The 13,530-nt window shown below is 40.1% G+C and overlaps 1 protein-coding gene across 6 annotated transcripts in view; it reads right to left on the bottom strand.

Moving 5' to 3' along the window:
- Positions 1–82: 82 nt before the first annotated feature.
- fgf13b (fibroblast growth factor 13b) overlaps positions 83–13,530 on the bottom strand; it is a 24,485-nt gene continuing 11,037 nt past the window's right edge. For 4 of the 6 annotated variants that reach the window (XM_017421354.3, XM_017421355.3, XM_025006999.2 and 1 more), the window contains exons 2-5: positions 12,617–12,727; positions 8,063–8,166; positions 5,847–6,045; positions 83–2,494 (exon numbers count right to left, since the gene is read on the bottom strand). In XM_017421354.3, coding sequence (XP_017276843.1) covers positions 2,355–2,494; positions 5,847–6,045; positions 8,063–8,166; positions 12,617–12,727 — 554 coding nt within the window. In that variant the 3' untranslated portion in view covers positions 83–2,354. Of the gene's footprint in view, positions 2,495–5,846; positions 6,046–8,062; positions 8,167–12,616; positions 12,728–12,831; positions 13,509–13,530 lie in introns of those variants that run through there. The other 2 variants (XM_017421353.3, XM_025007000.2) reach the window with 2 other exon arrangements.

The following is a 13,530-nucleotide window of genomic DNA, read 5'->3' as shown; positions in this document are numbered from 1 at the left end:
GCTGGCCACACCTTTATGTTTTTACTTTCTTGCATACATAGAGCCTCTAATATTCTTTAAGCTGCATGTCAAGAGAGAGGAGTGTGCATCAACATTAATATTTTAATCTTAAAAAGCATTACATATTCAAATCCTGCTAAGAACTTGTGGTCTTAAGATACTAAATAGATAGAAATCACACCACTTCTACTGCAATGCTCTGTTCAATGGTACAGTAACATAAAAGACACATTTAGGAGGGGAAAAAAGTATGTTTTCTGCTTGAAAACCTGTCACCTCCCAATTCAGATTTATTTTATTCGTGATTCAAAGCATTTAAAGAATGCCAAATTAGTCCTAATTTGCTTAAGCTACCAAAGTCATTAAAATTGAACCCATAATGTTCACTATTGCTTAAAAAATTACCCTTTTTTCAGGGCAAAATTGTTAAAATCTGGATTTAATTGGAACATTTTTATTGTTTTTTAAAGATTGTAAACTCCTTACACAGGGACAGTTCAGATCTTCTGAAGTGGGGTCCTGTTGAAAGGTTTTAGACAATTACTATCTTACCTGTTGTAGATAACTCCTTAAACAGCCTCAGTTTATTAATATATATAGCTTTGAGCTAATCTAAGTTTGACCAAGACCAAAGAAGACGAGTGCGGTCTTAAGACAACTCCAAACTCAAAATGTTTACAGCTGTTCGTGTGAATGACATTTTATAAACTTTTACACAGTTTTGCATTACAATTTTTTTGGTATATAAATGTATGGTTACTTGCCAACAAAGGCAGCAGCAGCTAGCTGTAGCACTTTCAGCAGAAATATTGTATTTCTGTCAAAATAACCAGTTAATATTAAAGTGACAGCAGTCAGGAAAATGTCCAATTTGTTTACATGGAGGGGGGCTGCAACGTTTTACTGCAGCCTTCCACTAGGGGGCGCTTGTTCTCTGTGCCTTTACCTTCCAGCTTCTGTGTCTAGTTATTATACATCAACAGCTATCTGTAACAGGTAAAATATTGTTCACAACCTTTCCACAGAACCCCAGTTTGAAAAAAAATCTGAACTATCACTTGAACAGAGTTGACATCAGATGTGGATAAAAAATATAGACGAGAGAGGGAATTCTCTTCTTTACAAATAGTTTATTTAGTGCATTTCTAGTTTGTCTGCAGGAATCAAAATATTAAGTTAATCTGTGCTCCCATTGGTTTCTACCAAAGTTCTGGTCCAACACCGTTGGTCCACACATGTTCTGGTGCAATACTATTGGTCCAGTAGTGTTCTAACACCCTCACATTGGTTCACTAGTGTTCTGGTATCACACTATTGGCTCACTAGTGGTTGTTGTGGTCAGTAACATCAAAGACCAGGAGGAAGAGGAGGAGGAGGGCAGGACCTTAAGCATGCTGCTACTGAGCAGAGGTCCACAAGCTTCCATGCAACAACAAACAAACAAACAAACAAACAGCAAAGGGACTACAGCAACAAACCAAAAGGTAAACAACTGCAGTGCTTGTAAGAAGTAAGCATGGAAGCATATACAGTAAACTTTATATGTCACCTGCTAAAGCCCTCAGGAGGTTTGTCGGATATACAACGGTTCTTAAAAAGGTAAAATCCCCCCCAAGACACATGCGTGCGCACGCACACACACACACACACACACACACACACACACACAAAACACTCCCAACTGCAAACACAGCATGTACCCAACCTCACTTTCTCTCTCACACACACACACACACAGACACACACATACACACCTGCATGCAAACAAATGATAAAACCTCATAAGTGTACAAGGAATACGTTTGTCATTTTTGAAAATATGACTTAACCCCATGAGCTCTGTGTAAACATACAGTAGAGTAAAGACTTTCTCTCCGTTTGTGGCTCCCTGGAACGTTCTGACCTCTTAGCCTTTTTTTCGTAGCGTTAACCTTGTTAAACACTTTGACTCTTTGGTTCTCTGTAACAGTCTGTTTATCTTCGTGTATGACTGACTGACCGACTCTCTCTGTCCCCTTTGTTGTGTTTCCCTCCCTCTCTTGTACTATCTGGTTAGCAGGGGGAGTATGAGGGAAGAGATTCACAGGTCCTGTTCCTCTGTCCCCCTCCCCACAAAAAAACATATGATTGATTGTCCTTGATTTATGTACATCACAGTCAGTCACAGTGGGCTTCGAGAAGTGGAAGAGCACGTTCTTGTCTCGCTCCCTTCGTTCTCTCCTCACCTTGTTCCACCCCTCACAAGCCTGATGTGTGGGAATATTGGCCTGAGATTTGTGTGTATATATGTGTGTGTGTGTGTGTGTGTTTATGTGAATGTGTGTGTGTGTGTTTGTGAGAGAGGGGTCGAGAGGCTAGGATAAGTCATCGTTGCTGGGTGTTTTCCCTCCGCCGTTGAGAAGGGCTGAAGCGCTGCGGCTCTTGGTCGGCGTGCCGCTGCCCGAACGTGAGAGTTCTGTCAGGTCATGGAGGGACGGCTCCCTGTACATGGCCACTGCACACACACACACACACACACACACATGAATTATTAATTCAGTTACAGAACCACTCAGGTTTGACATCATAAATGGACTGCATTTACATAAGCTTTTTCTAGTCTTATCGACCACTCAAAGCACTTTACACTTCACTTTACACTTATTCACACATGCACGGTAAGTGCGGTTAGTCCAGAGCACAAGAGGTGTGTTTAATCTCTAATTCTCATCTGATTTATATCACTCAATGACTCTAAGTGCATTACTTTACAATCTCCTGGCGTTAGTTGGCACAATGTAAGAAATTACCAAGGAAAGCACAGTTTCATTAAAAAGGATCAATTAGTAAACAGTTGCTCAGTTACACGCGTTTGTTTCGACTCGTGTTTGCGCCCGTTTAATGAATTTAAATCCAATATCCACTCTCCCTCTCTGCTTTGTCTGGCTCACCCCCCTTATCCCTGTGGGAAATAAATCACTCTCGGGCAAACTTTGTGCAGCTGCCGCTTTGTCCAAGTCGGGCAGGTTTTTAGAGCCTTTCCATTAGAAGCTGCTGCCCGCTGCGGATAGAAGCAGGCGTCAAGCTAAATCAGCCGCGTTGCAAATCAGACAACCAGAGCAATGAACTGACAAACGCTAACCACTGTCTGACGGGTTTCCTTTGTTGTGAGGGGATCTGTTGCAATCAGCGGCGGCGTTCTGTTCGGCAGTTATGGCATCTGCTGTTCACACGGCACTACATTTAGGGGGGAAATAATAGAACTACTGTTCCTGCATGTTCTTAAATGATGCAGCCTTTCCACTCGTTTTCTGCCTGGCTTTGTTCCTGATCAGGACAACATACCGTGCAGAGTGCGATTCAAAAATGTCTGGACAAGTGGAGGACATCATCTGAAAGTCACGTCTTCGGGAAATAGAAAAATATCCAGCAAAGACCAGACGACACCTGAGGACTGCATCATTCCTCAGCTGATCATCAACTGGATGCCAGGTTTTTAGCTAATTTGTCACCTTGTTGATGATAAAATATTAAGTGCTTTAACAAATGAACACAAAATATTTTGAAAATGAACAATACTGAACTAAAAATTAGGAAAAAAATACAAATTAAGAGACTTTCAGAAAGCATGGAGAAATAAGAAAATAACAGCAACAACATTTAAATCTAAAATGTTTTTCAAATATGACCACATGTCTCAAAACCATGTTTCCCATCTGAAGCACATTTGTTCAAGTTATGCACAAACAGCCTTCACACGTGTTTTAATTATCACCCACCACCGACGGGGTGGGAGAAGGCGGACTAGGCTATAATGTTTTTTGGATTTGCGTGCACATGTGTCTGTTTGTTACCAAAATATCTCGTGAACTGGGCGTGTTTTAATGAAAACTTGCTGAAAGTAATTATTGGATGTTCATCTCCAACTGATTAGCTTTTGGTTTCAACGCAGTTCAAGAAGGCTGCCACAGCAAAACAGCTGTAACTCGGTCACGTTTCCAGATACGGAGCTAAAACTTGGTGCGGTGGCAGCTTTGTTCTTCATTTAAAATGTACCAGATTAGTCACGGAGTTTGGTTTGTGGAGGAGAAATTGTTCTCTTCAGTGGGAACTTTAGTATTCTGCAGAACCTTCACTTGCAAAAAAAGAACAAACTAAAGAAAAGGAAACCCCTAAACTTTGTGCAAAGACGAGAACCGTTTTCAGACTAACCTGCTCATGTTTTTCTGAGCTAACACCAAAGTAACTAAACCTTATCTGACAGATTAGGCAGATTACTTATAGGTTTTAATCTGGAGCGGATTCTGAAATATTTATGATCAGATATGCAGTGATCAAAAATCCCATTTATATAAAAAAAACATCTCATAGAAGAATCACATTTTAAACTCAGATGTTTATAAAGAACCACATTGCTTAAGTGATGTTCCTTGCTTTATGTCTGTTAAATATTTGATAATTACCACTAATAAATATTAGGTAATCTGTAGAATATTTAAACCTTATCAAGTTCATTGGCCTGTGAGGCTTATTGCAAAAAAAACCCAACATATTGTACAAAAATATTCTTTATTAGTAAGGTCCATCTTTTTCCTATTTTGTAAATTGCATGATTATAATAGTACTGTAGATTATATATACTGCATGACTGTATAGACAGTGGTTTTTTTTTTATTTATTTCTTCCATCATTTTTAAATAGATTAAGATTCGTCAGTTGTTTTGGGAATGCCATTGAATTAAAGCTATAAAATGTTGATTTCTGAAAGATTAAAAGTGCTCACACTCTCAATGTCCACATGTGAATTTCATGGAGAAAATGCCATCTTGTTTGCTCTTCTTGGTTGTTTGTCAGTGAATCACTGAATTACATTGAATCACATTAATTATCACTTTCATATTATCACCTACAGTCCATGACGTCTCACTGTGACCTTTTACTCTTTAGGTGTGATAAGCTTTATTTGGATTTTCCGTATGAAAATCTCATTTGGTTTATCAGACTTTATACAATCTTGCCACCAATGCTTACTTCCATTTCTATTTCTTTTTTGTTGCTGTGTACTTTATACTTTCAAGATATATCACATTCAGTTTTCTGTCCCACCTGTCTGTTCAATCAGTGTTTTTCCTTACAGCACTGTGTTGATTTGCCTTCTTAAAGGAGTTTTCTAACGCTGTCCGCTGGTTTACCTGACAGCTCTCCTGTTTTGATCATGCTGGCTGTCAGTGAGCTGTGACAGCTCATTAAAGTCTGCAAAAACTCTAGATTTTGCCTCCAAGGAGATAGATTTCTTATAAGCTTTTAAAATCGTCTTGAGCCCCTTGCAGAAAAAAACCCCACAAACTTTACATGTAAAAATCACATTTTCAGATGTGTAAACATGTCATAATAAAGACCTAGCATTCCTTGAAAAATGCACATCACCCACCGCTTTTCATGCCAGAGCTTTAAACTGAAATCATCTTGGAGACATTTTGATAAAAACAGTAATAATAACTTTTTGAGCATTATCACAAGATCTGAATGCTAAACATAAGTGTTGTGAATGACTTTCAGCTTCTAATAAATCAAATTTTAGCTCAATATCTGTAAAACTGACTGAGTTAGAGCCATTTTGGTGTTGGTTAAATTTGATTAGCTGTGGCAGCCATCTTGAATTAAACCAATTCCAAAAGTTAATCACTTGTAGATGTACATCCAGTGATTACTTTAAAAAAGTTTCATTAAAATTTGTGTCATGGTTCAGACAGACACACACAGGCAACAACATTATCGCCTTTCAACACCGGACTATAAAAATTAACTTTTAATCAGGCACAATATGAGCTCTTTTGTAAATTATTTAAGGTCTTTTTTTATCCTACCTTTGAGTGGTTTGGGTATGAAGTGTGCAGCAGCCTTGTTCTTCTTGACGTGGTTCCCCTTCATGATCGCCCCCTCCTTGTTTAGTCCCAGGTACCATGCCCGGCCCGAGTTCTGCTGCCGGTACAGCATGGAGGAGTAGGTGACGTAATAGTTCTCAAACACTGACTCCTTGAACTTACACTCCGGGGTGAAGTGTTCCTGAGTGGGAAAGGGTGACGTGCATTAGGACAGATTGCCGAAGAAAAGGCGACAAGGAAGGCAATTAGGCGAACACCGTAAAGGACGGGGGCGCCGGGCTGCAGGAAGAGCAAAGTTACAAAAGATATGAGTTTGTAACGACAGCTTCGATTTCAAACGTGTTCAATCCGTCCTCCGTTTCATCAATCAGCTCGTCTGCTCTTTGAGTCATTATCTCGGCCGGGTCTCACAGAACAAACTGCACCAACTTAGGACAGCTGACATTTGCATTTCCTTATTCCTGTGTCTCCATGGCAACCAGCTACTCCCCAGAATACCAACCAGCCCACTGGGAAAGATGGTGTCCAGGTTACCGAGGGAAGCAGAAAGATACAGAAAGGTTGTGGGGTTTTTTTCCCCTTTAATACCGTGTGAATGTTGATGAAGGTTTGTAATGAATAGACTTGGCATTCTGCTTTGTGTGCTCTGGTTTTTATAAATATTTTCAGTTTTTAATATCAAGTTAGGAGATGGAACAAGTGATATCAGTGTTATGATAGAGGCCAGCACTCTCAGAGAAACAGCAGAAAGCTTCCAGCACCACACATGATGATGGAGCCGATATTGAAGTGATATTCGTTCTTGTGAAAGGCGAAGCAGCTTGTTGTTGTTATTACACAGAGGTTACTCCCTTTTTTTATAAATATATATATTTCCTCTTTGCTAGTTTTCATCTTTTGGTCTCACGGTTCTGTTTGTTTAGATTGCTGGAAGTGTGTGATATTTGTGTTGGTTTCTTCTTGTTATTGCTTCTACACCACCCACCACCAGAGCCGAGGAGCTAAAATGAGGTGCTGAAAGCAAAGCCCTGCAGCCAGTGGCTCTTTCTGGCCTGTCTGATCAAATGAAAGTGCGGTGCTGGCTCATGTGTGCTTCAAAGGAAACGACGTGAAGAAATCTTTTCATCAAAGAATGACTGAGGAGAGATAAACAAAAGGAGGATGAGGAACGAGCTGAAATCAATCCTGAGAAGCCACAAAAACAAAAAAAAAGCAGATGTGCATGTCCCGTATGTATGTCAGCAGACTCTCAAGGCAAAAAAAACAAAACAGTAAACTACAAATTTTAAGATATTTTGAAGGGTGCCAATGCAAACACACATCAAAATTTCTACAATTTTGTAACAATCTAAGCAAATAAACTGTATAAAAATGTAAATTCGAACCAAGATGAAGGAAACTTAAACCTGCTGCTGGTGGCCTCTTATGGTTGCCATGGAAACCACACATCCGTGTCTCTTACTCCCTGACAGAAACGCAGAGTAGGAAATAAGCCTCAAACAAACTGTCACTGTGTGAAAACTACAAGTCATATTGAAAAAAAAAAATCTTGACATCAGGGTATGGTTCATTTTTCATGTGTCTACAGTGTTTTATGTAGGAGGTACGCCGAGTTAAAAAGATCCTTCCCTTCTAGTTTTAAAAAGAAAATTGAAGTCAATGAGGTTTTGGATTAGAGCGCTCACATCCAAAATGCCAGTTCAGTCACGTAAAGTCCAACTTTCTGTGATTCGTTCACATTTTAAACAATGTTTTTACTGTTATGTCTGAGCTGTAGAGCTTCAAAGAGACACAGGTACTCTTAATTGTTTGGATAAAATTATTCCAAAACTCTTCATGTGGACATTTTTTGCCACTTTTTGCAAACTTTATCTGAAATACAGCCACCAATGTCATCAAACACTACTCCTGATCAAGCTGCGTGTTTCAATGTATTTTTTTTTTTTTTGTATGGGTTTTTGCAAAGCTGCTGGATAAATTGTAAACCAAAAATCAAATGAAAACAGAAGAATAATGTCCAAATAGTAACGAGCGTGTCGATGCTTACGCACTGGCACCCTCATTAAAGTGTTGATGTGATGACGGGATGATAATGGCTCTGCTCTCACTGTAAGCTTCGGCTTCACTGTTCAGCCTGATGAAGATTTGTGTCTGCTGATGAACGTGATGACGGTCGTGTGTTTTTTGCTGTGACCTACAGAGGTGTAGACGAAGCCTTCATTGTTCATCGCCAGGTAGAGCTTGGTCTGGACGCCCTGGATGGCCACCACGCGAAGCCCCACGGGGATCAGGTTGAACACAGCTACAAATACACACACACACACAAGAAACAGCACAGAGGGAAACAGAGAACGATCCTCATCAATATCACTGACATAATGACACCTCCATTTTGCAACAGAGACGCTATTATAAATGTTCAGTCAGGCACAGAGGCTATTTAGCTCCCGGTTTTAGGCATGGGATGAAAAACAAAACAGCACAAAAAGGTTTGGTAAATAAATCGTACGAAGAAAAGGTTTAAACAGAAAAGCTACTGAGCTTACAGCTATTTTTCTTTTTGATATATAAACCCTCTAATTCAGCTATTTTTATCTGAAATCTTTAAAGGTTTTAAGTAGCAACAACCATCTATATAATACTTCCCAGTTTGATTAAAATAACCACGTAAGACTATGGGGGAATTGTCCATATTAATTTAAAAATCAGCCATAACAATATGACCTGTTCTCTAACCTATAATTGAGCAGGTTCCCCTTTTGCCACCAAGCAGCTCTGATCAGTCAGACAAAGGAAAGTTGATGGCTGGGGGGTTTATTCATCAGCTTTTGAGAATTGTGGAGTGTGGATTAGGCTTACAGGTTGATATGTGAGTTTCGAAGACTGAGCGAACACCTCGGACTCTCTGAGCCGTTTCTAAGCAGTCTTTGCGGGGTTTACTGCTGCCTTCGTAAGAGAGGGGGCTGCTTCTGTAGGAGAGTGTGGTTACCACGTGGGAGGTGAGACTGGTCTGCAGAAATGTTTACGTTGGTGGGAAGTGTAAAATGTAAAATACATGTGAATACATGGAAGCTAATTTTCCCTGCAAAAGCATTGCATTTCAGAAATGTTCTTGTGGTCATTTAGAGCTTTTGGCCGTTTACATTTCTTTCCATCCACAGCAGCTCGCATTTTCATCTAATTAAATTCAGTGTATCATAGAATTTATTCTATACAGGCTGGTTTGTTTACAGGACAAGGCTGAATCTGAAAACTGAGCAGCTACCTGGTACAGATAACTCCATGGATCAATACAAGGAAGATACTGAGTCACTACAGTTTAATAATCACTTGTACTGGTTTGATGAGGAGTTAAAACAAATATAAAAGGAGATGCAGACAAAGGTGGTGAAAGCAGACAAACAAAAGCACAGGTGTTTTTTTGTTGTTGTTGTTTTGTTTTGTTTTTGCAAAAACTGGAACCTGTTGAGACTTGGAAAAATATCTTTGTGTTTACTCCAGCAGCAATGAATGAATCCACATAAACTGTGATGTCGTGAAGCTGGTGTTTCTCAGAAAAAAATGATGTGGTAGAAGAGAGTAAAACCGGCTTCCCGAAGCTCTCTGCTCGTTCCGTGAAGCTGCGTTCTCAGAATCCGCAGGCTTGCAGACACAAAATAACCTTGTTTGCTGCTGCTGTCTCTGAAGTACGAGGACATGATGAGCAGAAGGCTGTCTACATCAACTTTAAAAACTCCAACTTGCAGCAGAATATGTGGGTGGTTACATCAGGTAATAATTACTGCACATAGAAATAATCAAGTACAGCAAATGACAGTGCTAAATAGCTGATGTCTGTTTTTAATGCATTTAATTTTTCTGTCATTGCTAGTTCCATTTTTATTTTATTTTATTTTTTTTTTGTTCAGCCTTATTCTGATCTCAAAGATTTTTGGGTTCATGTACTGTCAATGTTATTAATTTGCTCTCACCTGCCACCAAAAGGTAAAGGCGTTCAACATTGTTTTTGCTCATGTCTGTGTGTCACTTTTTTTGGTGACACTTTAATGAAACTCCTACAAGTAATTAACTTTTAGAGTCAACTTGATTTAACACGGTCGCTATAGCTGACTGACATTAGAGAACAGAAAACCGACTATAACTCTGTCAGTTTTACAGATAGTGAGTTAAAGTTTGGTGTGGCAGTAGCCGAGGAATCCCCAAGGCATACTCCGAGCAGTAACTGATGGTGTGGGATCTTTGTTTAAAACTTTGCCATTAACTACTGGAGTCAACCCAGTTTGCTGTGTTAGCAAAATATCTTATGAACCACTGGATGCATTTTAATGAAACTGATAAACTTTTGGATTTAGATAAACTCAACATGGCCGCCACAACAACTAACCTCAGGAAACACAATATTTGCTATTATTCTGTCAACTTTACAGATCCTGAGTGAAAACTTGGTGTGGTGGTAGCTGAGAGTCATTCCCAAAACATAAGCCAAGCACTTTACAATGCATGACACATTCGCTTTAAACTTTTGCATTAACTGTCGGAGTCATCCCTGGTTGTCTGTTGGCAAAATATCTCATGAACCAATAAACAAATTTTAATGAACCTCTCAGAAATTCATCACTGGATGTATGTCTGCAACAGATTAACATCTGGAGTCAATCTAATTCGAGATGGCCACCACAGCTGAACAACTTTATCTAACACAAAAATGGTTATACCTCTGACAGTTTTACAGATATTGAACTAAAACTGGGTATGGTAGTAGCTGAGGGTCATTTACAACACATACTCTGAGCAATATCACGTGACATTGCACGTAACAATATTTTCAAGGTTTGACCAAAATGGCTATAACTTCATTCTTCATCATAAGATGACCGTACCTTATAACTTCCTTCAAGGAATGCTAGGTTTTTAGTTGCACTTTGTCTTCAAATCCACAAACACAAAAATGTGGCTGTCGTTTATAAGAGGCTGTAGAAGGGACATAATTATACCTCTGAGTTTTATGATTCAAGCTGTTTCCTAATTACAGTCATTCAGCCAACCATGTTCTTTTTTAATGACTGTGGCTGTTTGGAGACTTAGATTACTGAGATTATCCATCCAAACCCAGTCACGGGTTGCGGCGTTCATGTGGTGAGGCGTTTACATGATGTACACTGCATGTAATCATTTAATTAAAGAACACGCTTCCATGTGTTTGTCTTTGTAGCCAACAGCTGGTGGCCTGAAAAGCAGCAGAGATAAACGGGGGGGATCAACTGCACGTGAGGAGGCGAGTGATTGGCGTTTGAATGACAACAAGTGGATTGAATTAGCCGTATTAATCTCACATCGTAGACCTGCGTTTGTATTTGCATTAAAAAGAAGAATGAGACGGTTCACTGGCGCAACCCTTCATTTTTTTTTTTGTTCCTAAAATGAGAAAAAGAAGAAAAAAAAGCCGCACCATGTTTTGAGTTGATACTTAATCAATTCATTTAGGCAGAAAGCACAGATAAATTGTTCAGATCGCATTGCCACCTGACATTTGGAGGAAAGGCACCATCTTGCTAATTAAATGAGCACTTGACATGTTGTTGAGTGACTGCCTGAATTAAATGTCCCAGATCAAATTTGTTTCCACAGAGTAAACTTTATCATTAAATTGGATTTAGCTGGAGTTGGATGCTAACCCCCAAAGTGCATATAAACGTCGGAAATTAAATCACCCCTTGCTAGAAATCAAACCTTTGACGTAAGGCAATATCATTTAGTCGCTCAAAGCAATATGAACCCAAACTATAGAAAAAAACATGGTTTCAGTCTCTTGTGCTGTAATACATGTTTCTGTTTTGTGTTTCTTTGCCTTACAAAGATGACACAACCTGTTAAAATGATCCAGGCTAAATTAAGTTCCTCTTTTTGTTATTGAAAGACATCTTGAAAGCATTTAAATCTGCTTACATCTGCTTAAAGATGCTCATTGCAATGTCATGAAGACTGGTCAAAAACAAATCCGGAAGTAAGAAACAAAGTCTGCACAATTCCTTTATCGCATCGATGGTTAATGTGTTCTTCATAAAAAATTGTTAAAAGCTAAATTTGTGAACGGATGCCAACCACCACGTGTGTTTGTTTAACCAACAGAAACGGCCAAAGTGACTGAAAATAGGTCAACAAGAATGATGTCCATGAAAACGCTGTTTGGGATGGAGAAGTCTGTCAATTTTGATGTGTTAATACGTTTTTATGCTCAGATTTGTTGAGAAAAGCATGCAGATAAAAGTGTTTTGTTTACATTGAGTGCCTACCCACGTTTCAGGACTGCATATCAGTATATCTGTAAAACTACTGGAGTAAACTTTGCCCCAGCTGCAACGTTTGCTATAGTTCAGGATAATGTTTCTGAGTTTGATTTCACACTTTGCAATGAGTACCTTTAAAAAGATGGGTGTACTTTAATTTAAGACTCATTTAAAAGCTGAAAACATGTTGATTCATGTTTTGGCAGGAAATTATTTTGTTGATAATCAGCTGAATGATTTACAAATTTCTTTACAAGTATAGAAAATTAAATATCATTGGCTTTAGATCCTTGATAATCTACACATTTTCCAACACTCGCCGACTTTTTTTGTAGCCAAAATGCTCAATCAATGTTACACAAAGAGCGTGTGATTAATCGATAAGGAAAGAGATTACTTGCGGGAGTAAATAGGTTTTTGAAAAATGAAGCAAATGAAAGAAAATCAGCCTTCAGTTCTGCTTACCGTAGGTGCTGTCTTCATCCTTGGTTCCATCGATGGTGCCATCAGGCTGCATCTGCAGCTGGAAGCCCTGGCGACTGGAGAGCCTGGTCACAATGCCCTTTAACTGGGGCTCTGAGAGGAGAGGAGAGGGGGTGGGAGGAGGGGGGAAGAAAAGGAGGGGGTTACATTCGTTTGTTCATTTTTATGATCAAGTGATCAAATATATCAAACCCAACTCGCTCCAGGAAGCTGGAAGTGTCAGAGAAGAAGAGCCTGTTTATGTTTCCAGTCACTGAGGGCCCAGTGTTGGCCCCCCCATGGCATCTGAAAACTGTTGCTTATATTAAAACCAGATCATCCTGTTTCTGAAGATTTTTCCAGACACCTGCTGCTACAAGACTTTACTGTGGGACAAAATAAAGTTATTACATTAGATGCTTCCTGCGACATGAATAATAGACGATAGCCAGAGGGTGACAGATGAGGAAGTGGTGATGAAAATATGCTGTTGTTAAGATGATGGTGGTAAAGATGATGATGGCTGAGGTGATGCTGGTGTCCCACGATCTTCTGACTGTCCCTCCACCCCCAGCCCCCTCATGCATCCATCCATCCATCCAGCACTCAGACCTGGTGGTCGCCTCCTCTTCCGTTTCTTCCTCGATCCGAACAGTTTCACTCGGGAGAACACATTCAGCTTGCTCGGCTTCTCGTTGGCGCCCTTGCTGTTGCTCGGGCTGCTGCTGCCGCGGCACGCGTTCGCCTTCTCGCGCTCGCGCGCCTGCCGCTTCTGGCGGATGAGGGAGCTGGCGATGGCCGCTGCCCGGGACATGCTGATGTGGAGCGAGACGAGGCTGTACGTCCCCGGCTGGAGAGAAGGGAGGACTGTTCGGTATAAGGAGGGGGAGGGTGGGGGGAGGAGGAAGGGAGGGAGG

Source organism: Kryptolebias marmoratus, linkage group LG13 (genome assembly GCF_001649575.2).
Source record: "Kryptolebias marmoratus isolate JLee-2015 linkage group LG13, ASM164957v2, whole genome shotgun sequence".
Classification (NCBI taxonomy): Eukaryota; Metazoa; Chordata; class Actinopteri; order Cyprinodontiformes; family Rivulidae; genus Kryptolebias; species Kryptolebias marmoratus.
Note: the sequence above shows the minus strand (reverse complement) of the source record. Positions and strands in the feature narration are given on the sequence as shown.